At 39.6% G+C, this 27018-nt stretch overlaps 1 protein-coding gene across 1 annotated transcript; it reads left to right on the top strand.

Moving 5' to 3' along the window:
• The first annotated feature begins 563 nt into the window (after positions 1–563).
• Positions 564–25184, top strand: LOC133651068 (14-3-3 protein epsilon-like). The gene is made up of 6 exons (XM_062048982.1): positions 564–774; positions 17496–17695; positions 17853–17959; positions 20267–20473; positions 20548–20684; positions 24247–25184. Exons 1-6 carry the CDS (start codon positions 711–713, stop codon positions 24300–24302), a joined length of 771 nt encoding a protein of 256 aa, XP_061904966.1. The 5' UTR covers positions 564–710; the 3' UTR covers positions 24303–25184.
• Positions 25185–27018: the final 1834 nt, after the last annotated feature.

Here is a 27018-nt window from a genome sequence, read left to right as displayed (position 1 = left end):
CTAGGAATAAAACACAGACAAAAGTGCTCCTCGGAAGAAAACACAGACAAAACTGCCTGTAACTTCCAGTAGGAATGTCGTAGAGACATGAAACAAAAACCGCTATGTAGGTCTCACTTAGACCTACATTTCATAAATTGACAACCTCCAGCAAAAAATCAACAGGAAGTTTGCAATTCCCCCTTCAAAACAAAAGTTTTGTAAAAACCGGTCACCTTTTTTCAAACATTATCTCCTCTGAGCGCGTTTGTCGTGTCGGCTTCAAACTAGCACAGGAGAGAGATTGAACCCTTCTGATTAAAAGTTGACAAAAAGTTTTAATTACTGCTCCGGTTTGGATTTTATGTGCCGTCAAAGTCGGTCCCGTCCATTACTGCTTGCAGCTTTAATTTGCTACATCCATCCATCCATTTTATACCGCTTATCCCTTAATTTGCTACATGATTTAGTATTTTTTTAAACGAAGTGTGGCGGGCTCATCTGTGCGAAGGGTAGGGAGGGGGTAGCACTTGTTGCATTGCGTCAACGAGGGTGGGGACGCGGCGTCAGGTTCCCGGATGCTGCGTCGACGCCATATTTATGCCAGCGCTGCCGTGGTGGCTTGTTGTGTAGTGCTGCTGCTGTAAGATCCACCACCAGTGTGGCCGACACAGTCCTCCCTTTTTCTCTCTCTCTCTCTCTCTCTTCTCCCCCACTGTTAGTCGAGCACCATGGCGGAACGAGAGGACGCAGTCTACCAAGCGAAGCTTGCCGAACAGGCGGAAAGATACGACGGTAAGGTTTGAGGGAGCCGGGTAACATAACGTTGCGATGCGGCAAGGCCGGCTACCACCTTCCCTCCCCCGGCTTCCCCCGCGCAGGTAACGCGGTTCACATGGATCTTGTTGCTGCTCGATGGAAACAAAATGGCGGAGGACTGTTTGCTGGGATAAAATATTAAATGTCCGACTGAGTCATGGTTTGCCCTTAAATAGAACGCGGACACTCTCATTTAAACGCCCAACTGTCTCGGTACGTTTGTAGAATATTTAGATAATGATTAAAATTGTCAGCTAGCCAGCTAACTTAGCTAGCGAGCTAACTAGCTGGCTAACTAGCCTTTCATCCTGGTCACGCCGAACTTTGCCACACTAACACTGTTTAGTGCACACTCCCACACCCGTTTGAACAGCATATGCGCCCCAAAACATAGTAATTACCAATTTAATCCGCAATAAAATAGTTTTTAGGAGGCGAAACAACGCCGTTGACGTGCCGCTCCTCATCAAGTGGTTTCTCGGGGTGGGGGATGAAATCAGAAAATCGGCACATTTCATAATATTTTAGCGTTATTTACTTGCTTTATAATTAATGGTTAAAATCAACTGCGAATAAAGATCTAGAAAGGTTGCTTGTGTTAAAATAAATGTAGCAGCTCTGCATGCCTTCAGCTAGCCTCGTTAGCATGCTAGTCATTTGCCTGAGGGGTTTGGGTATTTCATGCACACTTTAGCTCATTTATTGTCTTACTTTCCTGTAAGGTCCAAATATAAAAAAAAACAGTACATTATTACCATATACTAGTGCTTGTTATAATAAGCCCCAATGCTGCATTGTTAATAAATGGTCACGCTAACTTTGGTTTGCAATGCTTACCTAAATAGAAGGTTCAAAGCAATAAACCCCCTGAAACTAGGACTAGAAAGTATTGTTTCTATTTGTTGAGGGTTGACTATCTACTAGGAATGGAGGGATATCAAAATTTCACGGTGCGATATTGTCACAGTATTGAGGCCACGGTATGATATTGTTCAGTTCAGTTTGTTTATTTCGAACATGCATACGATACAATGTAATGCATTACACAAAATTCCAGTCGTTTCATTACAGCACGTCCGAAAAGGAATAGGAAGAAGCAGAGCTTATTTAATCCTACCCCTTTTCATACCACAGCAATTTTATCCAATTTCCTTGTTCCCTGTAACAGAACAGTGAACAAATGAATAATAAAATATAAAAAATGTCAGAGTAAGTCATGGTTTGCCCTTAAATAGAACGCGGACACTCTAATTTAAACGCCCAACTGTCTCGCAATGTTTGTAGAATATTTAGATAATGATTAAAATTGTCAGCTAGCTGGCTAACTAGCCTTTCATCCTCATCACGCCGAACTTTGCCACACTAACACTGTTTAATGCACACTCCCACACCCGTTTGAACAGCATATGCGCCCCAAAACATAGTAATTACCAATTTAATCCGCAATAAAATAGTTTTTAGTAGGCGAAACAACGCCGTTGACGTGCCGCTCCTCATCAAGTGGTTTCTCGGGGTGGGGGATGAAATCAGAAAATCGGCACATTTCATAATATTTTCGCGTTATTTACTTGCTTTATAATTAATGGTTAAAATCAACTGCGGTTTAAGGTCTAGAAAGGTTGCTTGTGTTAAAAAAAAATGTAGCAGCTCTGCATGCCTTCAGCTAGCCTAGTTAGCATGCTAGTCATTTGCCTGGGGGTTTGGGTATTTGATGCACACTTTAGCTCATTTATTGTCTTACTTTCCTGCAAGGGCCAAATATTTAAAAAAAAACGTACATTATTACTATATACTAGTGCTTGTTATAATAAGCCCCAATGCTGCATTGTTAATAAATGGTCACGCTAACTTTGTTTTGCAATGCTTACCTAAATAGAAGGTTCAAAGCAATAAACCCCCTGAAACTAGGGCTAGAAAGTATTGTTTCTCTTTGTTGAGGGTTGACTATCTACTAGGAATGGAGTGATGTCAAAATCTCACGGTGCAATATTGTCACAGTATTGAGTCTATGGTATGATATTATTGTTCAGTTTGTTTATTTCGAACATGCATACGTTACAATGTAATGCATCACACAAAATTCCAGTCGTTTCATTACACCACGTCCGAAAAGGAATAAGAAGAAGCAGAGCTTATTTAATTCTACCCATTTTCATACCATAGCAATTGTATCCAATTTCCTTGTTCTCTGTAACAGAACAGTGAACAAATAAATAATAAAATATTACAAATGTCCGAGTAAGTCATGGTTTGCCCTTAAATAGAACGCGGACACTCTTATTTAAACGCCCAACTGTCTTGCTACGTTTGTAGAATATTTAGATAATGATTAAAATTGTCAGCTAGCCAGCTAACTTAGCTAGTGAGCTAACTAGCCTTTCATCCTCGTCACGCCGAACTTTGCCACACTAACACTGTTTAGTGCTCACTTCCACACCCGTTTGAACAGCATATGCGCCCCAAAACATAGTAATTACCAATTTAATCCGCAAAAAATAGTGTTTAGTAGGCGAAACAACGCCGTTGACGTGCCGCTCCTCATCAAGTGGTTTCTCGGGGTGGGGGATGAAATCAGAAAATCGGCAAATTTCATAATATTTTCGCGTTATTTACTTGCTTTATAATTAATGGTTAAAATCAACTGCGAATAAAGGTCTAGAAAGGTTGCTTGTGTTAAAATAAATGTAGCAGCTCTGCATGCCTTCAGCTAGCCTCGTTAGCATGCTAGTCATTTGCCTGAGGGGTTTGGGTATTTGATGCACACTTAAGTTCATTTATTGTCTTACTTCCCTGCAGGGTCCAAATATAAAAAAAAACGTACATTATTACCATATACTAGTGCTTGTTATAATAAGCCCCAATGCTGCATTGTTAATAAATGATCACGCTAACTTTGTTTTGCAATGCTTACCTAAATAGAAGGTTCAAAGCAATAAACCCCCTGAAACTAGGGCTAGAAAGTATTGTTTCTCTTTGTTGAGGGTTGACTATCTACTAGGAATGGAGTGATATCAAAATCTCACGGTGCAATATTGTCACAGTATTGAGTCCATGGTATGATATTATTGTTCAGTTTGTTTATTTCGAACATGCATACGTTACAATGTAATGCATCACACAAAATTCCAGTCGTTTCATTACACCACGTCCGAAAAGGAATAGGAAGAAGCGGAGCTTATTTAATTCTACCCATTTTCATACCATAGCAATTGTATCCAATTTCCTTGTTCTCTGTAACAGAACAGTGAACAAATAAATAATAAAATATTACAAATGTCCGAGTAAGTCATGGTTTGCCCTTAAATAGAACGCGGACACTCTTATTTAAACGCCCAACTCTCTTGCTACGTTTGTAGAATATTTAGATAATGATTAAAATTGTCAGCTAGCCAGCTAACTTAGCTAGTGAGCTAACTAGGCTTTCATCCTGGTCACGCCGAACTTTGCCACACTAACACTGTTTAGTGCACACTTCCACACCCGTTTGAACAGCATATGCTCCCCAAAACATAGTAATTACCAATTCAATCCGCAAAAAATAGTTTTTAGTAGACGAAACAAAGCCGTTGACGTGCCGCTCCTCAAGTGGTTTCTCGGGGTGGGGGATGAAATCAGAAAATCGGCAAATTTCATAATATTTTCGCATTATTTACTTGCTTTATAATTAATGGTTAAAGGCCTACTGAAACCCACTACTACCGACCACGCAGTCTGATAGTTTATATATCAATGATGAAATCTTAACATTGCAACACATGCCAATACGGCCGGGTTAACTTATAAAGTGCAATTTTAAATTTCCCGCTAAACTTCCGGTTGAAAACGCCTTTGGATGATGACGTATGCGCGTGACGTAGCCAGTGATACAGGAGTATCGGTAGCCCATTGAAACCAATACAAAAAGCTCTGTTTTCATCTCAAAATTCCACAGTATTCTGGACATCTGTGTTGGTGAATCTTTTGCAATTTGTTTAATGAACAATGGAGACTGCGAAGAAGAAAGTTGTAGGTGGGATCGGTGTATTAGCGGCTGGCTGTAGCAACACAACAAGGAGGACTTACTTGGATAGCAGACGCGCTAGCCAAAGCTAGCCGCCAACCGCATCTGTGATCGGGTGAAGTCCTTCGTCGCGCCGTCGATCGCTGGAATGCAGGTGAGTACGGGTGTTGATGAGCAGATGAGGGCTGGCGTAGGTGGAGCGCTAATGTTTTATCATAGCTCTGTGAGGTCCGGTTGCTAAGTTAGCTTCAGCGTCGTTAGCAACAGCATTGTTAAGCTTTGCCAGGCTGAGAATTATTAACCGTGTAGTTACTTGTACATGGTTTAATAGTATTGTTGATCTTCTGTCTATCCTTCCAGTCAGGGATTTATTTATTTTGTTTCTATCTGCATTTGAGCCAGATTCTATCACGTTAGCTCAGTAGCTAAAGAGCTTCGTCGATGTATTGTCGTGGAGATAAAAGTCACTGTGAATGTCCATTTCGCGTTCTCGACTCTCATTTTCAAGAGGATATAGTATCCGAGGTGGTTTAAAATACAAATCTGTCATCCACAATATAAAAAGGAGAGAGTGTGGAATCCAATGAGCCAGCATGTACCTAAGTTACGGTCAGAGCGAAAAAAGATATGTATTGCACTGCATTCTAGTCTGTCACTCTAACGTTCCTCATCCACGAATCTTTCATCCTCGCTCAAATTAATGGGGTAATCGTCGCTTTCTCGGTCCGAATCGCTCTAGCTGCGTTGAAAACAATAGGAAAATATGAGGAAGCGAACAACTGACTACGTCACGCTACTTCCGGTAGGGGCAAGGCTTTTTTTTATCAGAGACCAAAAGTTGCGTTATACTAAATCCTTTCAGCAAAAATATGGCAATATCGCGAAATGATCAAGTATGACACATAGAATGGATCTGCTATCCCCGTTTAAATAAAAAAAAATTCATTTCAGTAGGCCTTCAAAATCAACTGCGAATAAAGGTCTAGAAAGGTTGCTTGTGTTAAAAAAAATGTAGCAGCTCTGCATGCCTTCAGCTAGCCTCGTTAGCATGCTAGTCATTTGCCTGAGGGGTTTGGGTATTTGATGCACACTTAAGTTCATTTATTGTCTTACTTCCCTGCAGGGTCCAAATATAAAAAAAACGTACATTATTACCATATACTAGTGCTTGTTATAATAAGCCCCAATGCTGCATTGTTAATAAATGGTCACGCTAACTTTGTTTTACAATTCTAACCTAAAGAGAAGGTTCAAAGCAATAAACCCCCTGAAACTAGGGCTAGAAAGTATTGTTTCTATTTGTTGAGGGTTGACTATCTACTAGGAATGGAGGGATATCAAAACCTCACGGTGCAATATTGTCACAGTATTGAGGCCACGGTATGATATTATTGTTCAGTTCAGTTTGTTTATTTCGAACATGCATACGTTACAATGTAATGCATCACACAAAATTCCCGTCGTTTCATTACACCACGTCCGAAAAGGAATAGGAAGAAGCAGAGCTTATTTAATTCTACCCCTTTTCATACCATAGCAATTTTATCCAATTTCCTTGTTCTCTGTAACAGAACAGTGAACAAATAAATAATAAAATATTAAAAATGTCCGAGTAAGTCATGGTTTGCCCTTAAATAGAATGCGGACACTCTTATTTAAACGCCCAACTGTCTCGCAACGTTTGTAGAATATTTAGATAATGATTAAAATTGTCAGCTAGCCAGCTAACTTAGCTAGTGAGCTAATTAGCCTTTCATCCTCGTCACGCCGAACTTTGCCACACTAACACTGTTTAGTGCTCACTTCCACACCCGTTTGAACAGCATATGCTCACCAAAACATAGTAATTACCAATTTAATCCGCAAAAAATTGTTTTTAGTAGACGAAACAAAGCCGTTGACGTGCCGCTCCTCAAGTGGTTTCTCGGGGTGGGGGATGAAATCAGAAAATCGGCAAATTTCATAATATTTTTGCATTATTTACTTGCTTTATAATTAATGGTTAAAGGCCTACTGAAACCCACTACTACCGACCACGCAGTCTGATAGTTTATATATCAATGATGAAATCTTAACATTGCAACACATGCCAATACGGCCGGGTTAACTTATAAAGTGCAATTTTAAATTTCCCGCTAAACTTCCGGTTGAAAACGCCTTTGGATGATGACGTATGCGCGTGACGTAGCCAGTGAAACAGGAGTATCGGTAGCCCATTGAAGCCAATACAAAAAGCTCTGTTTTCATCTCAAAATTCCACAGTATTCTGGACATCTGTGTTGGTGAATCTTTTGCAATTTGTTTAATGAACAATGGAGACTGCGAAGAAGAAAGTTGTAGGTGGGATCGGTGTATTAGCGGCTGGCTGTAGCAACACAACAAGGAGGACTTACTTGGATAGCAGACGCGCTAGCCAACGCTAGCCGCCAACCGCATCTGTGATCGGGTGAAGTCCTTCGTCGCGCCGTCGATCGCTGGAACGCAGGTGAGCACGGGTGTTGATGAGCAGATGAGGGCTGGCGTAGGTGGAGCGCTAATGTTTTATCATAGCTCTGTGAGGTCCGGTTGCTAAGTTGCTAAGTTAGCTTCAGCGTCGTTAGCAACAGCATTGTTAAGCTTTGCCAGGCTGAGAATTATTAACCGTGTAGTTACTTGTACATGGTTTAATAGTATTGTTGATCTTCTGTCTATCCTTCCAGTCAGGGATTTATTTATTTTGTTTCTATCTGCATTTGAGCCAGATGCTATCACGTTAGCTCAGTAGCTAAAGAGCTTCGTCGATGTATTGTCGTGGAGATAAAAGTCACTGTGAATGTCCATTTCGCGTTCTCAACTCTCATTTTCAAGAGGATATAGTATCCGAGGTGGTTTAAAATACAAATCTGTGATCCACAATATAAAAAGGAGAGAGTGTGGAATCCAATGAGCCAGCATGTACCTAAGTTACGGTCAGAGCGAAAAAAGATATGTTTTGTACTGCATTCTAGTCCGTCACTCTAACGTTCCTCATCCACGAATCTTTCATCCTCGCTCAAATTAATGGGGTAATCGTCGCTTTCTCGGTCCGAATCGCTCTAGCTGCGTTGAAAACAATAGGAAAATATGAGGAAGCGAACAACTGACTACGTCACGCTACTTCCAGTAGGGGCAAGGCTTTTTTTTATCAGAGACCAAAAGTTGCGAACTTTATCGTCGTTGTTCTATACTAAATCCTTTCAGCAAAAATATGGCAATATCGCGAAATGATCAAGTATGACACATAGAATGGATCTGCTATCCCCGTTTGAATAAATAAAAATTCATTTCAGTAGGCCTTTAAAATCAACTGCGAATAAAGGTCTAGAAAGGTTGCTTGTGTTAAAAAAAAAAATGTAGCAGCTCTGCATGCCTTCAGCTAGCCTCGTTAGCATGCTAGTCATTTGCCTGAGGGGTTTGGGTATTTGATGCACACTTAAGTTCATTTATTGTCTTACTTCCCTGCAGGGTCCAAATAAAAAAAAAAACGTACATTATTACCATATACTAGTGCTTGTTATAATAAGCCCCAATGCTGCATTGTTAATAAATAGTCACGCTAACTTTGTTTTACAATTCTAACCTAAAGAGAAGGTTCAAAGCAGTAAACCCCCTGAAACTAGGACTATAAAGTATTGTTTCTATTTTTTGAGGGTTGACTATCTACTAGGAATGGAGGGATATCAAAATCTCACGGTGCGATATTGTCACAGTATTGAGGCCACGGTATGATATTATTGTTCAGTTCAGTTTGTTTATTTCGAACATGCATACGATACAATGTAATGCATCACACAAAATTCCAGTCGTTTCATTACAGCACGTCTGAAAAGGAATAGGAAGAAGCAGAGCTTATTTAATCCTACCCCTTTTCATACCACAGCAATTCTATCCAATTTCCTTGTTCCCTGTAACAGAACAGTGAACAAATAAATAATAAAATATTAAAAATGTCCGAGTAAGTCATGGTTTGCCCTTAAATAGAACGCGGACACTCTAATTTCAGTGTTTCCCATAAACTGCCAAGATACATGTGGGGGCGTGGCTATGGGCGTGGTCACATGACATCATCGAGTAATTTGCATAATTTACTACAATATGATTTTCTCTAAAAAGGCTAAAAAAAATGTATACTTACTATTTAATAACAGTTTTGTTTTAAACGTCCATCCATCCATTTTACAATATAATTACAACACTTTATGTATATATTTATATACAGATTTGAACAATAAGTTATTCACTGAAATATATTTAATTGTGGTTCTTAAAAAATATATATCTTATAAAATATAAAAGCTAAAATGTCTCTTAAAGCTCTGCCCCTTTAATTAGTGCATTCTAAATAATTTAACTTTAGCCTACTACTACAACCATATTATTTACCAGCAACATAAAGTGAAACAGAGGCAGAGGTGTCCTGCCACAGTCAGTAACAAATAAACAGAAAACAGTAGTGGTCAAATACAAATAAGGCAACAAGAGAAGTATCCTACACTTCTCTTTTGTAAAGTAAATCTGAACAGCCTATATGGGCATCTACATCAACTATATGATTTGCCTGAGAGGCTGGACAGGACAAAAAAAAAAAACTTTTTTTTTTTTTTTAATTTGTGGCGGACGTAATTCTTTCGTGGCGGGCCGCCACAAATAAATGAATGTGTGGGAAACACTGAATTTAAACGCCCAACTGACTCGCAATGTTTGTAGAATATTTAGATAATGATTAAAATTGTCAGCTAGCTGGCTAACTAGCCTTTCATCCTCGTCACGCCGAACTTTGCCACACTAACACTCCCACACCCGTTTGAACAGCATATGCTCCCCAAAACATAGTAATTACCAATTTAGTTAATAGCTGTGTCCTCTGCTGTGGACATTTTTTACATCAATTTTCAAAAGTGCTATTTGTCTGTTTTTTTTTATTTGTGGCGGACGTAATTCTTTCGTGGCGGGCCGCCACAAATAAATGAATGTGTGGGAAACACTGTGGTTTATCAAGCTTCTCAAATTTCCCAAGGTGTGAAATGTTTGCGCTCCAACGGGATGCTTTACCTCTGCGGTGGTGCTCTGTCGGCTTGGAAATTTTCGTTTGTTAGCAACATTGTTTTTTTAATGGACATTTCCAGAACATGTTATCAAATTCCATCCAAAAACAATTCCCCTTATCTAATAAGGACACACTTCTCCCGCATGCTTTCTCCTTTTCTCCCCTTTTCAGTGTTTCATGCCCCCACCTTGCCGGTCCCGCCCTGTGCAGAGGATTTTCGGAGATGTATTTTATTTTCAGACCAGCCAATGCAAAAGCGCCAGAAAAAAACTACCCTCACACTGCATTATTGTAAGGCTTTTTATACCGCGATATCTACAATACCGTTAAATCCCTACTGTCTACTAATGGTAAAAGCTTGTTGCTGTGGTAAGAGCACAAAGCACCGTTTAACTTTTGGAGATGTTTGTCTTTTGTTATCGTGTTAGCTTTTAAGCTAGCGAGCTGGTGCCACTTAGTCGGTGAGTTAATCAAAGTGCAGTTATCAATCACAGTTTTTGAACATTTTTGTTTAAACAGTAATACTAAACTTCGTGAGTTGTACTGCGGTTATCATTAATACCGTTTGTTACATCCCTAGCTGAAAGATAATTTTCTTGAGGATTCAAATTCATCTGGTGCGTACGCTACCTGCTACAAATAGGCCTTTGTCTATTGAGCTGCAAGATGCAGTAAATCTACTTGTCATAATGGTGTCATTTCACCACTAGATAAATGTTTATAGCAGCATGCTTATCAGTGTTGAGTTTCATTATTACACTGCATTGTTGGCTAAGGACTACGAAGGTGGTTGTATGCAAAGCCGGCATATGCATTGAATACTAGTGGTCAGAGTGTCCGCCCTGAGATCGGTAGGTTGTGAGTTCAAACCCCGGCCGAGTCATACCAAAGACTATAAAAATGGGACCCATTGCCTCCCTGCTTGGCACTCAGCGTCAAGGGTTGGAATTGGGGGTTAAATCACCAAAAATGATTCCTGGGCACGGCCACCACTGCTGCTCACTGCTCCCCTCACCTCCCAGGGGGTGATCAAGGGTGATGGGTCAAATGCAGAGAATAATTTCGCCACACCTAGTGTGTGTGTGACAATCATTGGTACTTGAACTTTACTTTAATAGTGACTGAAAATGTGTGGTGAAAAGGCCAAAACTACATAATAAAACCTGTGTTTCCAGAATCAATAGTTTTTTAAATTTGAAGCACTAATACTAACTGCAGTCATAATTTTTACTGTTTATTGTTACATCCCTATGTTAAGTGCAGCGTGTTTTTCTTGTTTGTCTTGTCTTGGTAGTGGTCCGTGTCGCAAATCCAGTCTTAGACAGGTAATTGGACGTGATTGGCAATGTCTTCGATGCCATTGTGGGAAGTTGTGAATAGTTCCTTTGAACTCCAACCTAACAATGATGGAACAGTTTGTACCTCCACACACCGGATACGGTACATTACCATGACCAGAAGCAACACATCCCTATTTTAAGTAGCTGATGTCTTATTCCCAGTTGAGTTTGGCTTTCTTGTCTCATTATCCCCACTGATCTGGGAAGTTTTTTTTTTTCCAGCAACCCCTGTGAGAAAGCTTGTTAATATAGTTTTGTCTCTTCATGTTCTCGCCCACGGCCCAGTGTTGGCATCCCCCAACCTAAATAACTTTTTGAATGTGTTCTCAAAAGGGAGAAAACACTAATGAGATGTGGTTTTCATTGCTCTTAATCTCTGTTCTTCCCATCACATTGCAGTGAATCACCTTGAAAACATGAAAGATAAAATCCGGGCCTGGCTCACTTCCCAGCATCATCCCGACTTTTAGACCTTGTCTGTAGATGGCCAGAATACGGGCAGCGTACCAAGCCCTCCATTAATGAAATGCTGACGTTGACAAAAATGTTGAACACCTTCGGCACTTTTCAAGATCAGTGATGCGTGTAGAATGTGCGTTCCACCAGTGATTAGTCATATATATATATATATAGCAATCCATGCAAATATATATATATATTTTTACCTCATTCACCAAAGAACTAAAAGAGATTATGATTTTTTAATCTACATTTACAACACGTCTGTTTAAATATTTATACTTTGCACTCATAGGCGTTTCTTGTGTATTCCTTTATTTTTTCACTTTCATTTTAAGAGGTTAATGTTAAGTGTTGAATGGGATTTTAGAATGATGTTTACATTGAGTGTTTTCCGTGGTTGTGTTCACGTTTTCTTTCCCTTTTGCTACGTCTTGGCAGTATATCGAGTTTATTGATATATTCAAGTTTTTGTTGCAGACGATTTAAAAGATAATCAATCATTTTTTCTCCTCTCACCCCGGCATACTTTTTGCCCCCATAAGATTCCGTAACCCTCGCCTGCCCCCTTACTTTCTTAGCAGAGATTCAAAACATGGTTAATGCTAACGCTGGCAAGAGCGAGACATTTGTTCCAAAGAAAAGGAAGGTGTTTGGTTTTTGTGGCAACAGGCGTGGAACAAATGACTGCACGGTGCAAAGTTTAAATAAAACTCTACGAGCCTTACAACAAACAAAGTCCAGTTATAATGCATCTTAATCTGGCAAAATTATTTACACAACTATGTATGATGAGAAAGAAGCACAATGCACAGGGCGATCACTAAAGCAGTCGCTCCTCACACCACCAAGTTGTGTAAGTAATAAAAGTTTACCTTTATCCACCTACTAAAACTATTATATAGTCTAATCAACGTTTTACTTTATTTGCATGCAATATATAATACTGTATTTTTATTCAGAAGTATTTTATTCAAGACAGAAGGTTTAAGTTTTCACTTTATTAATCTCAATGTTGGAGCTTGTTTTTGGATGCAATGTGCAATGCTACATTTTTGTTAACAGAAGTATTTTTTTTTTATTCAAGGCAGAAGTATTGCTTCCCAGACAAAGCTTTTAATTTAGTTCTCTGAAAATTATTCCATAAAAAGTAAAAATGTATGTCTGGTCTAAAAAGAACATTGTTCGAATTAGAATTTGCTAAACGTAAGATGCAGTGTATGTGGTGTCATTTCAAACTACTAGTTTTTAAGCTAATAAAAGAAACTTGTTTAAAATTTTCTCTGTCATTTGTATTCAATGTTTTTTTTAAAAAGTAAGGCGAAAAATCATCATAAATCATATTTTCGAAGATTTTATTTTTTAGGCCATATCGCCCAGGCTCACTTTCTGCCTTGACAGATTACATAATTATATGGATTATAATTAGGGATGGGAATTGGTAAGATTTTTCCGTTTACGATTCCACTTCCAATTCTGTTTAACAATTCAACTATTTATCGGTTCACTTATTGATTCTTATCTGGAAAAAAAGGTGGATTGGCATCAATCTTGTTTAATTAAACTTACATGACCTTACAAAGCTTACTGTGAGGTCTTAAGAGGCACATAGCACAGAGAAACTATTTTGAAAAAATAAAAAAATGTAGAATTTAACCAAATAAAACATGTGGAAATTACCATACACAAGAATGTAACATTTTTAAAACTTAATTTAAAAAAATTGTCATCTCTTGCGTGATGATGTCATCCTCACCCAGGAGAACCGTTAAGAGAACCGTTTGGGGGGAAAATGGCAAAGAATTCCAAGGAATTGATACACTGGGAATCGGTTTTGAACAAGAACCATTTTTCGATTTCCATCCCTAATTATAATCAGAGGAAGGTTAAATTTTAAAGAAAATGTGTACATGGAATATATTTTTCTCCTGTTCCTTATTTACAATAGTTTATAAAAAATATCAATCATCGATCTCGACCGATACAAAACACTTAAATCGCGATACTGTTTTCAGCCAAATTGCCCAGCCCGAGTCAGGAGGATGCCAAATGTTAAGGTATCATTACAAATGGACATATAGACTATTGGTCTTACCGCTTCATTCTATCCACCATTGCCATAAATTGTAGGAACTGACTTTGTGATTAAATGTCGTCTAGGGTAAATCCTTCTGTACATTTTAATTGGAATAAGGCTGCGCTTTGTGCTTCATGTCCGGTGAGGCCTCTCACGGTGTGCTGCGGCAGGTACATTGTTTTTGGTTAGCCAGAAAGAAAAATTACAAATTGTGTCTCTTTCACACAAAGCCACATTATTTGAATTTGCAGAATGACGCAATGTTTTTGTCTTTCACACACAGATCCATCAAATAATCGTATCGGAGCTGTAATGCTAGTTCCAATATTTTTCCAGATTGCCAAAATTGTTTGCTTTAACGTGATGACAAGGTATCCTCCAGTCGGATTCAGTGCATATAAGTATTCACAGCTTTTGTTTAATATTTTGTTGATCAATTACAGCCTCAAGTTTTTTTTTAATACGATGCCATAAGCTGGGTGCACCTATCTTTGGGTAGTTTCGCCCAGTCCTCCTTTCAGTACTTCTCAAGCTCCATCAGGTTGGATAGGAAATGTTGGTGCACAGTCATTTTTGAATATTTCCAGAGATGTTCAACGGGATTCAAGTCTGGGCTCTGGCTGGGCCATTGAAGGACAATTACTGGGCCATTACAAAGTTGTCCTGAAGCCAATCCTTTGATGTCTTGGCTGTGTGCTTAGGGTCATTGTCTTGATGAAACATATTTCGACTCCCCAGTCTGAGTTCAAAAGTGTTCTGGAGCAGGTTTTCATCCAGAATGTCTCTGTACATTGCAGCATTAATCTTTCCGTCTTTTCTGACGGGTCTCCCAGTTCCTGCCGCTGAAAACCATCCCCACAGCATGATGCTGCCACCGCCATGCTTCACTGCAGGGGTGGTATTGGCCTGGAGCAGAGCAGTTCCTGGTTTCCTCCAAACATGACGCCTGGCATTCTTGCCAAAGAATTCAATCTTTGTCTCATCTGACCATATACATTTTTTTCCTTATGATCCAAGTCATTAAGGTGCATTTTGGCAAACTCCAGGCGGGGCCTGTTTTTCTTTCTTCTTTTTCTTTTTCTTTTCTTTTTTTAAACTAAGGAATAGGGCTGCAACAACTAATCGATTATAAAAATAGTTGCCGATTAATTTAGTCATCGATTCGTTGGATCTATGCTATGCGCATGCGCAGAGGCTTTTAAAAAAAAAAAAAAATTTTTTTTTTTTTAATAAACCTTTATTTATAAACTGCAACATGTACAAACAGCTGAGAAACAATAATCAAAATAAGTATGGTGCCAGTATGCTGTTTTTTTTCAATAAAATACTGGAAAGGATAGAAATGTAGTTTGTCTCTTATCCGATTATTAATCGAAGTAATAATCGACAGATTAATCGATTATCAAATTAATCGTTAGTTGCAGCCCTACTAAGGAATAGTTTCTGTCTGGCCACTCTACCATACAGGTCTGATTGGTGGATTGCTGCAGAGGTTATCCTTCTGGAAGGTTCTCCTCTCTCCACAGAGGAATGCAGTAGCTCAAGACAGTGACCATCGGGCTCTCGGTCACCTCCCTGACTAGGACCTTTCTCCCCCGATCGCTCAGTTTAGACAGCTTGCCAGCTCTAGAATGAGTATTAATTGCAAATTTTTTCCATTTCTGGATGGATGGATGGAGGTCACTGTGCTCATTGGGAGCTTCAAGACAGCAAATATCTTTCTGTACCCATCCTAGGGATGTAAATCTCTTTGTGATGGACAATTAGACTCTTATCTTGATACATGGGTTTCGATGTGATTTCAAAATGGATTTTAATATAAAACAGAACGATTCAATTCGATTTAGTGTAAAAGTGAGTCGATTTGATTTAGTATATGAACAATTCGATAAGTTTAAAGTAAATGGTAAATGGGTTGTACTTGTATAGCGCTTTTCTACCTTTTTAAGGAACTCAAAGCACTTTGACACTATTTCCACATTCACCCAAAGTGTATGTTTGATTCTATGGATAACATTTGTTGACACATAATTTTTTACACCACAAAAGAACATAAACATTTCTTCCGTGCGTACACTCCTTATTATAAAAGATTAATAGTTAGGACCTCGTCACCAAGCGCTTAGACTAGCTCTGCCCAGGCTAAGTCTATGAGCATGAACTAATAAACTACTCGGATGAGAGGTCAAACGTCATGTAAGACAATTCATCAGATAAATGCCATGGGAATAACAATAACCTAATAAATAAAACACCCAGAGACATTTATCATAAAAAAGCACATTCTATAAAAGTGACATGTTTCCAGTATTTTCAAATTTTTAAAACACAACATATATCCCCAAAGATGTTAAAGTAAAAAGGCAAACGCGTCACATGTCAAATATACTTATTTTCCATGAGTTCAGTCAGTGTTGTCACAGACGCCTACAGGTTCCAGCCAATGGATTGATTGGGGAGCAGGACTTCCGGAACATGAATGGGAAGCGACGTGTGTTGAGGAGTTTAAGGGTTATGGAAAGTTTCCGGAAAAAAGCGCACGATACGGAGATTGAGTCTGTTGTACAAGAACGTTTCATTTTGGGAAATACAATTTAAAAAAAGACAAAAGGGGAAGCTGTGTGAGCCGCCATTACTTGGGATGTTACAATATTGACGGACGGCACAGCATGGAGACAGTCCCCAGTGTTGACGTTGCGTATCTTGTGGTTAATTATTTGGCGGGGGTCTGTGACTCCCACGTTGTTTTTAAGATAAACTGTCTGATTGCTCGTCTCGCGCAACACACGGACCATGTATCTACGTCTACTCTCGGCTCCAGTTACATAACAAGCACGGGACTCTTTACAGGCACCCCTAACTCGTCTTGTTTTAAAGACAAAAAACCTCCACTGATTTATAGTTTGGCGCGGTAATCTATTTATCTGTTCACACTCCGGTTAAACTAAAGATTAACAACTAAACCTTATCAATTGAGGGGGCTGTAACCAGCTTAGCTGAACTGGTCACTTTTGGACCGGATATCTGGTTGCATTGGTTTATTAACAACCCTAACCCTTCCACAGATTTGTGCCTCAAGACAATCCTGTCTCGGAGGTCTACACACAATTCCTTCGACATTAGTCGTGGTTTGTGCTCTGCCATGCGTGTGCCTTTCCAAATCGTGTCCAATCAACTGCATTTACCACACGGGGGCTCCAATTAAACTGTAGGAACATTTCCAGGCTGATCAGTTGAAACAGGATGCACCTGATCTCATGTTTTAGCTTCAATGAAAATGCTGTGAATACTTGTGTACATGTGATTTCTTAGTTTTTTATTTTTACTAAATTTCAAAAAGCTCTTAAACACTTCCACATTGTCATTATTGGGTATTGTGTGTAGAATTTTGAGGACAAAAATGTATTTATTAAATTTTGGAATAAGGCTATAACATGTGGAAAAACTGAAGCGCTGTCAGTACTTTCCAGATGCACTGAATCCGACTAAAGGATACCTTGTCATCACGATGAAGCAAAAAATTCTGGCAAAATGTTAGAACTAGCATTACAGCTCCGATATGACTATTTGAATACTTTCTGAATGCACTGTAATTAGCTGTTAGATCCCGTGGGTGATGGGACAGTGACAATTTGCTTTCAACACATCACGTTGGCAAAATATTGCTAGAACTAGGAGTGACCTGGAAATAAGCTACAAGTAACTGATTAGGCTAACCAAATTGTCCCTTGTCCGACCCTCCCCTTATTCTTCCAGAAATGGTGGAGTCGATGAAGAAAGTGGCGAGTCTGGACTTGGAGCTGTCCGTGGAGGAGAGGAACCTTCTGTCGGTGGCGTACAAGAACGTGATCGGCGCGCGGCGAGCCTCCTGGAGGATAATCAGCAGCCTGGAACAGAAGGAAGAAAGCAAAGCGGCCGAAGAAAAGCTGACGATGTACAGAGATTACCGGAAGCTGGTCAGCCCAGAGTTTTAAGATTCTCCTCCGTTGAGGTTCACTTTTGCACGGACAAAGTTACTTTTTGTAAACCTTGCTCAAAAGTCGCTGGATAATGCATCCATAAGTGGGCGCCATTGCACTTTGTCACTATCTTTCTGTTTTTGTGTGTCTGCAGGTGGAGAACGAGCTGAAATCAATTTGCAGCGACATTCTGGATGTGCTGGACAATCACCTCATCGCATCCTCAACCACGGGAGAGTCCAAGGTTTTCTACTACAAAATGTACGTTTATTTTCCTGAATCAACTCGTGTGAGCAGACACTGCTGGAATAACCCAACTGTCGATTAAGTTTTACGCCAATGTGTAAAATAAACACTGTAGGGATGTAACGACATGAAAATTTCACATTACGGTTATTGTGACCAAAATTATCATGGTTATTGCGGTACTGTGCTTATACATACACTGAAATCTTATGGTTTAGGAAAAAAAAAGAAATACAAATTATACTTTCTTGGCAGAACAAACATAAAATATTGTGTTCTGGCTTCTTAAGAGCCATATTATTTTTGAGTGTTTAAATAAGTTATTTTTTCTACCATTATTTGTAAAAGTTGAAGTTTTTTTAATTTATTTTTTTGGATAAAGGCAAAATGGGTGTTGTGTGCTTTACTTCTGGTTTTTGTGCCGTCACATGAGTTCTCTACCTGTGTGAAGTTGGCCCCCTTTTATCATAGCAAATATTAGAATGACATTGACATTCGTTTTTTCTGGTTTGTGTTGTTTCGGTTTTTAGGTTATTCTAAAATACGATTTCTGAGTAGTGATGTCATCCAGACCCCCACATGTCAAAATATGTGTCTTTTTCTCTGTGCCTGTCTGTCTCGTCTCTCGCTCTTTCTGTCTACTTCTCATTTTTACAGCACAGAAGTTTGGGACAAGTTCGGGGAGATTTTGACAAGTTGTGGGGGCTGTGTATGAATAAAAAACGTAAACATTAAAACTATAATAGACAAAAAAAATGTTACAGTAAAAACGTTTGGGAGCTTTTGACAAGGTGGGTGTGCTGCAAATGAATAACACGTTAACATTTAGGCATGTGAAATGTCCGCGAAAACACAGAAATCGAGTTTTTAAACATTAATTTTCGCATCAAAATATCACTTCCTCTATTTTTTAATAATGTAGCGTGTAAGGATGGGAATTGAAGGTGTCAAAAGATGCAGCCAATTGTTTTAATGACCTTCAGACTTTTTCTTATCAGCAAACGATCAGTATCTATACATCCGTGGCTTCTTAGAAACGTGTCCTCTAACAAAAAGTAATGTTCGTGAGTGAATTATGTAAAACAACTTTAATATAAAAAAAAAGGATAACACTAAATTTGTTGAACGCTCGCCTCATCCGCATGTACTCGATGAATTGCATGCAGCATGGCGGGGCGGCAGAAACAAGCTTGTTATTTAGCATAGTTGGTATCATGTAGTCAGCTTACTTGTTGTCGCCTGCGTTCACCGTACGAGCCACAATGTTGACGGCTTTCTACTTTGCTGCTAATCATAATTGGATGATAAAAAAACGGAACACTGTTGGTGGTGTCTGGTGGTTCCATACCAGATGTAGCTCTAGAGTATTTATTTGTAGCCAGGGAGATTGTATATTTTTGACATTATTGTAAACAGAGGTCACGACACTGGAAGTATATTACTTAAGGGGACGTGGCTATAGGATAGAATTGCCAAATGGTAAATGTTTTCTGAGTTCTTTGCATGCATGTTGGAAAAGTTTACATTACAATTTCAATGGTAGTAAATTTTCTATTTGAAAACAAAAAATTATGTGGTGCATTACATGGGATATATAAGTTCAAAAACACAGCCAAAAGAGGTTGGTAGGTGAGAATAAATCTAAAGGCAAAGTATTATGTAGAAATCCACCCAGCTGCAGGAAATGTAGTCTTAATTTTCAATATTTTCTATGGGATTACATGGTTCGGATAGAAGTTTTCCTCCTTTTTTTGTCAGTTTTCCTCATTTTTTCCTCTCAAAGGATGCTCACATGCCTGAACACTAAAACTATATTAGACAAAAATATTGTACAGCATAAATGTAACAAACATTTGAGACACGTTTGGGGAGATTTTGACAAGCTGGATGACGTCACTAGTCAGAAAATGTATTTTAGAATAATTTAAAAACCTTTACAACACAAAGGAATGGCAGTGTCATTTTGAAAATGTGCAATAAGGGGGCCAACATCACTGGTGAGTGCACTTCCTGTTGTAGACGCCTGTCACATTCCTCTAAGTACAGATTGATCACTCTGTGCTCAGAGTTCAGCCTTTAGTTCATTTTGCAACATTTTGTATCTTCGTTTTCAGAGAGTGATCTGTTTATCAGTTTGGATTGGAGTTTGTTGTCTCTTGATGGGGAAATATGTTAATGTCTGTCAGTATTTCAGTTTTACTGCGGTTTATCATCAGTAGCGTTTGTTGCATCCTTTTTTGCTCTGTGTGTTTAACGCAATGAGTACAAGGAGGTGCGGGCCATTGTAAAAATGACCAAGCTGTGACGTTGACATCCATGCAGGAAGGGAGACTACCACAGGTACCTTGCGGAGTTCGCCACAGGCAACGACAGAAAGGAAGCAGCAGAGAACAGCCTTGTGGCGTACAAGGCAGCCAGCGACATCGCCGTGAACGATCTCCCGCCCACGCACCCCATCCGCCTCGGGCTGGCCCTCAACTTCTCAGTTTTCTACTATGAAATCCTCAACTCGCCGGACCGCGCCTGCAGGTAACGCACTCACTCCCCACCACATAATTCCTTTTCTTCGTAGACGCCATGTTTGACTGCATGTTGCGATGCAGGTTGGCGAAGGAAGCCTTCGACAGCGCCATCGCCGAGCTGGACACACTGAGCGAGGAGAGCTACAAGGACTCCACCCTCATCATGCAGCTGCTACGTGACAACTTGACACTTTGGACCTCAGACGTGCAAGGAGACGGTAACATGCTCTTCTTCTCCTACTTTACTCTCCTGCAGCTCTGGACTTCTTCCTGTCTTTCTTCAAAGCTCTCTTCCCCTTCTAACCTTTCATCTTTTCCTTATAGATTCTTAAAAGGACACATCTCATTCTTGCTCCCTCCTTAATAAAATCTTGTCTTGTAAGTCTGTCCTTTCCTCTTTGTACACAACCTGCAAGCCTTTCTTCACCTCCTTACTGCCTTCCCTCACCTCTTTGCCACCTTCACTAATCTGTGCTTCCCCCTGCCCTGTTGAATGTTTAAAGGTGCTCTTGGTGTCTTTTAAACATGTTTTTATAGTCACATGCAGCGCCAATCACTGACTCACACATCACAAGTGTTTTTGCTCAGATTAGTTGGTAAACTAAGAAAGGGGCGCTAGCGTAGGAGTGGCATGCATGCCGTTAACAAGCTTAATGCAATGCTTTCCATGGGAATTCTGCTGGACTCACACGTCTTAATTATAACTTTATCGTCACGTCACCATGGCAACCTTCCACCAGTAACACTGAAGTACAAAATGAAAAACTAAAAAGCAGCTTATGATCAGTATTGAACATGGAAATAGAAATAGTCATCAGAATTGTGTTTTTTTGTTTATCCATGTTTAGGTCTGATATGCTGAAAATGTGGGGAGAAACACTTTTAAAACATTTTAGAATGTTATGGAGGGCTTTTGTGACTTAAAAATGAAAGTAAAAAAAACAAATTTGCTAAAAGAAAATATAATGCACCAAAATGAAAGTTTTTAAGAGTTACTGACCAACTAACCGCTGTAATTACCCCAATAATCCTACTTTTATAGCTCATTTGTTGACACAATTACATATTTAGTTTTTGCCAATCTGATTTGATCAGCGGTTTTTATGGCACAAAGAATACAATTAAAATGGGTTATGTCTGAAGTTGTTGAAAAGGTTTAATGTGGTGAAAGTCTAAAAAACAATATTGTCTATTTGCTCCACTTTAAAGTATTACAGGTGTAAAAGGTGTATGTATGTATATATATATATATATATATATATATATATATATATATATATATATATATATATATATATATATATATATATATATATAAAGCAAAAATATGTGCACGACAAATACAACTTTTTTACATTTTTTTATTTTTTTTCTCAAATAAATGTTTTCAAATTAACACGCTTAGTGAGAACCCTGAGCTTGTTTCTTTGCGAAGAGATGATCCCCAGGAGGTTATATACTAACTGTACTATATACAATCAACCTGCCGGGGACTGCAGGTGGAAATAATCCCTTGGCTACAAACTAGCACATTTACATTTTATATGTTCATTAATGTGCATTGTCCCATGTAAAAAAGATATAACAATTGGTAAAGTCCTATCATGAATTTTATTATACAGTAGAACGTCCCATTTACAAACGTAATTACTTCTTGAACAGGGTTCATAAATGAAAGTTTGTATAGTGAAGCAAATTTCTCCATAAGAAACAATGTAATATGAATAATGGGTTCCAGCCCCGACAAAAGGTTTGAACACTTTGAACACAACATAAATTGCTATACAGTACGGTTCTGTATATCAAACATACCAAGGAGCTGATGGATCAACTGTCTTTTTATTAACAAGCCAAAACAACGGCAAGCTAAACTGTCCTGTAATCGCTTTTCTGCCAACAACGCACACACCTTTGGTGCCCTCACAAATAATCAAAAATCCCAAATTCTTAAATGTAACAACCATATTGCTACGATAAAGATTCTAAAAAATAAAATCCACTTAGAATACATTAAAGGCCTACTGAAATGAAATGTTCTTATTTAAACGGGGATAGCAGGTCCATTCTATGTGTCATACTTGATCATTTCGCGATATTGCCATATTTTTGCTAAAAGGATTTAGTAGAGAACATCGGCGATAAAGTTCGCAACTTTTGGTCGCTGATAAAAAAGCCTTGCCTGTACCGGAAGTAACGTGACCTCACAGGTTGTGGAGCGCCTCACATCTGCACATTGTTTACAATCATGGCCAGCAGCAGCGAGAGCGATTCGGTCAGAGAAAGCGATGATTACCCCATTAATTTGAGCGAGGATGAAAGATTCGTGGATGAGGAAAGCAAGAGTGAAGGCTTAGAGGGCAGTGGAAGCGATTCAGATAGGGAAGATGCTGTGAGAGGCGGGTGGGACCTGATATTCAGCTGGGAATGACTAGAACAGTAAATAAACACAAGACATATACATACTCTATTAGCCACAACACAACCAGGCTTATATTTAATATGCCACATATTAATCCCGCATAACAAACACCTCCCCCCTCCTGTCCATATAACCCGCCAATACAAATCAAACACCCGCACAACACACTCAATCCCACAGCCCAAAGTACCGTTCACCTCCGTAAAGTTCATACAGCACATATATTTCCCCAAAGTTACGTACGTGACATGCACATAGCGGCACGCACGTACGGGCAAGCGATCAAATGTTTGGAAGCCAAAGCTGTACTCATGGTAGCGCGTCTGCTATCCAACTCAAAGTCCTCCTGGTTGTGTTGCTGTAGCCAGCCGCTAATACACCGATCCCACCTACAGCTTTCTTCTTTGCTGTCTACATTGTTCATTAAACAAATTGCAAAAGATTCACCAACACCGATGTCCAGAATACTGTGAAATTTTGCGATAAACAGACGACTTAATAGCTGGCCACAATGGTGTCCCAATATGTCACAATCCGTGACGTCACGCGCAAACGTCATCATACCGAGACGTTTTCAGCGGGAAATTTAAAATTGCACTTTACTAATCTAACCCGGCCTATTGGCATGTGTTGCAATGTTAAGATTTCATCATTGATATATAAACTATCAGACTGCGTGGTCGGTAGTAGTGGGTTTCAGTAGGCCTTTAACATTGTTGAAAGAAAATAAATGAGCAGACAGAAAGGGAGAAGTGGGGGAGGAGGGGCCGTGTGTTTTCTAAGATGTGCTGCTGAACAAAAGGTAGACTTGTTCTCCGCTGTGAAATGAGTCCGCATTGGCATATTTTTTTCAGAAACGTATTTTCATCACAATTAAGAACTTGCTGTGGTACGAAGCCGACTTCCTTAATCTCTTCAATAGGATCAAGCACAAAATGGCTGTCAGCGGGACACTGAATGAATGAAGCATTCGCACACAGAGGCATATTTGGTATAATCTTAAAGTTTGTCAACCAAAAAGTTAGCAAACAAAGGGGTTCGTAAATCGAGGTTCCATTGTACATCTAAGAACAAACTTACTAGTGAGTCTAGTGGAACAGGCGAAATTTAAGCTTGTTTCTGTGTGGCCTTGATAGCAAATGCGTTAGGACCGCTACTTGGGCACCACTGATTTATAATGCACAAATCAAGCACTTCTTTATAGTATGCTGACATCTGCGCTTTTGTAGGTAAATAAGCGGTAGCCATATTGAATGCACCCGGAAGTGTTTGTAGGTCACGTGGCTGCAACCCAGCAATTAGTATGTTGACAAATGTTTTCATGAGACTAAAGGGGTGTGACCTTCATCTGTTCTTGCCAGGTGACGAACAGAACACAGACGCCCCCCCACCGGAAGTGGAGGACGAGGCCAAGTGAGACCTGAACGCCTCGTCACGATCTCTTCCCTCCTCCCTCTCGTCTCCTCACACTTCCCATTCTTCTTCTACTACTTTCTCTTCCATTTCTCCCCTTTCCTCGTATGCACACCATCTCACACCCTGCCATCTCATTTTCCAAGACTTTTTTTGCAAGATTGTGCCCTTTTTAAAAAATCTACAAAAAAAAAAAAATCCCCAGTCTTCTTTTGACACTTTCTGCTTCATGTTGCCAAGTCCGCTCGCCTGTTTCTGTCACTCACACGCTGTGCTACATTAGTGTGTGTGTGTGTGTCTTTAAACGCTTCGTTATGTTACGTGGAGAAAAGGGAAGCGTGGAAGCTTTTTAGGAACAACTCAAGTGCCCTCTTTATAAATCCAACAGGTCTTCTCGCTACTATTGTTTGATATTGTTTGGTTGTAAAACGACAAACTGCAGAATGTCGCCGCTCTCTGACCTCTGCTCTTTTCATCCGAACTCTTGTGCTAATTAATGGCTAACGGCGGCAGATAGCTAGCTAGCGTGTTAATAAGGTTGTGTTTGTGTGAATGTGTGTGTGAGTGTGTGATTTTTGATTGTAACATAATGCAGTTTTTGCATGGGCACGAACGGTGTTAAAAAAAAAAAAAACACAAAAAACTGTTTGGGAAATGGAGTATTCCTACTTAACCAACCCCTCCCCTCCACCCTACCCTTCCCGGTGTCATCATCTTCTCTTTCGCCTACTCGTCATCTCCTCCTCTTCCTCCCCCTGGTCGGTGTGTGTTACGTGAATCTGATTTGTACTACTGGATATTGTCATCGGAGCCACAAGTACCATCTGTATTCTTCTTACTGAAAACACAGCATGGAATTAACATTAAAAACTTCAAACTGAAACAATGTGCGCGTGGTCACTAGGGGGCGATATTGCTATGCATTGGAGTGAGGACTCCACACTCCCAAGTGATTCAAACATGGCCATTAACAGTGTATTTATTTGTATGCTCACCACTTTCCACACGAAGTGACATTTTTTATGATGCACTTTTCCTTTTGTTAACATTACATATGAATATAACTCTTCAATGGCCAGCTTTGAATCATTTTGAGTCTGCGTGTAAATCCTGATATTTAACCATGTTTGCGATGTCTGAGCCCTCTTTAGGCGTCTTTCACCTTATGTACAGCCAGCGTGACTCCCTCCCAAAAAATCTGAATTAAAAATACAAGCGGCAAGGGTCCGGAGGTAGTTCATGGGGGTTAACTGGTTTGAATCCCACTTTCCCCAGCCGGTCAGTGCTGTTGTGTCCTGGCTGAAACACTAATCCCACTTTTCCTCCAGGGTTGCTCACACATGGATACTTACTGACCAAGACGGCCCACTCCTCAGGAGGATGGGTTCAATATCTGAATACAGCAACCACACTATGTCTTTATTCTCCGGTGTGTGAGTTGCGTTAAGATAGACGCGCCGAAAGGTACCACTTCCCTTTCCTACTTTACGGAAGGTTTGTCCTTAATGGAGGCATGCTATTTATTTCATTAACAGGAGTGTCAATAATTTTTTATCAAGGGCAACATCTATTATGACTGCCCTCAATGGGCCACTTCTAACTGCGAAACCATATAAATGCATAATGGTCAAATATTACATTATTGTACCTTTCACTTGATTATCTTATTGTATACCAACAAACTGCTGGGAAAATGTATTGGCAAGCAGATATTAAAGTTAAGCTATTGTAGAATTAATTTCAAATAAGGTTTCAGTGACAAAATTCGTCCAATTGCTTTTTGCATCAACTAAGAACTGCAGTTGCATGCGGTAACAGAAATTTACAACAATTGAAACACATTTAGCAAAAATGTTGTAATGCCTTGTTTATATGGAGTGTTAAATGGGAAAAATTATAAAAATACATATTGAAATGAATGTCATTGAAATATAATTGGTATATCATGGTTTAGTTAGTCATTCCACAATGTAATTAATAGCCTAGTGGTTAGAGTGTCCGCCCTGAGGTCGGTATGTTGTGCGTTCAAACCCCGGCCGAGTCATACCAAAGACTATAAAAATGGGACCCATTACCTCTCTGCTTGGCACTCGACATCAACGGTTGGAATTGGGGGTTAAATCACCAAAAATGATTCCTGGGCACAGCCACTGCTGCTGCCCACTGCTCCCCTTACCTCCCAGGGAGTGATCAAGGGTGATGGGTCAAATGCAGAGAATAATTTATCCACATCTAGTGTGTGTGTGACAATCAACTTTATTGATTTAATTTTTTATTTAATTATGGAAACATCCATCCATTTTCTACCGCTTGTCCCTTTTTGGGATGGCGGGGGGTGCTGGAGCCTATCTCAGCTGCATTCGGGTGGGAGGCGGGGTACACCCCCGGACAAGTCGCCCCCTCGTCGCAGGGCCATTATGGAAACATTTAAGTAATTAAAGATGTATTTACATTTGTCCTATTTCACCCCCCATTTGACACATTTCAAGGTTTTTGCAGGCCACATAAAATTAAACAGTTCACCGACGTTACCACTGATAACCTGAAATTATCATCATACAGCTATAGGAGTAAATAAAATAAAAAGCAATAAATATTACGTGTTGCACAAATACGATCACACCATGCATAGACAAAACAAAATATTTCAACACCCACATATACTGCGGTGCTCCACGCCATCGTCTGCCGGGCTGTGGCGGGCGGCACGGCCAGAGACC

This window comes from Entelurus aequoreus, linkage group LG05 (genome assembly GCF_033978785.1).
Source record: "Entelurus aequoreus isolate RoL-2023_Sb linkage group LG05, RoL_Eaeq_v1.1, whole genome shotgun sequence".
NCBI classification, from domain to species: domain Eukaryota; kingdom Metazoa; phylum Chordata; class Actinopteri; order Syngnathiformes; family Syngnathidae; genus Entelurus; species Entelurus aequoreus.
Note: the sequence above shows the minus strand (reverse complement) of the source record. Positions and strands in the feature narration are given on the sequence as shown.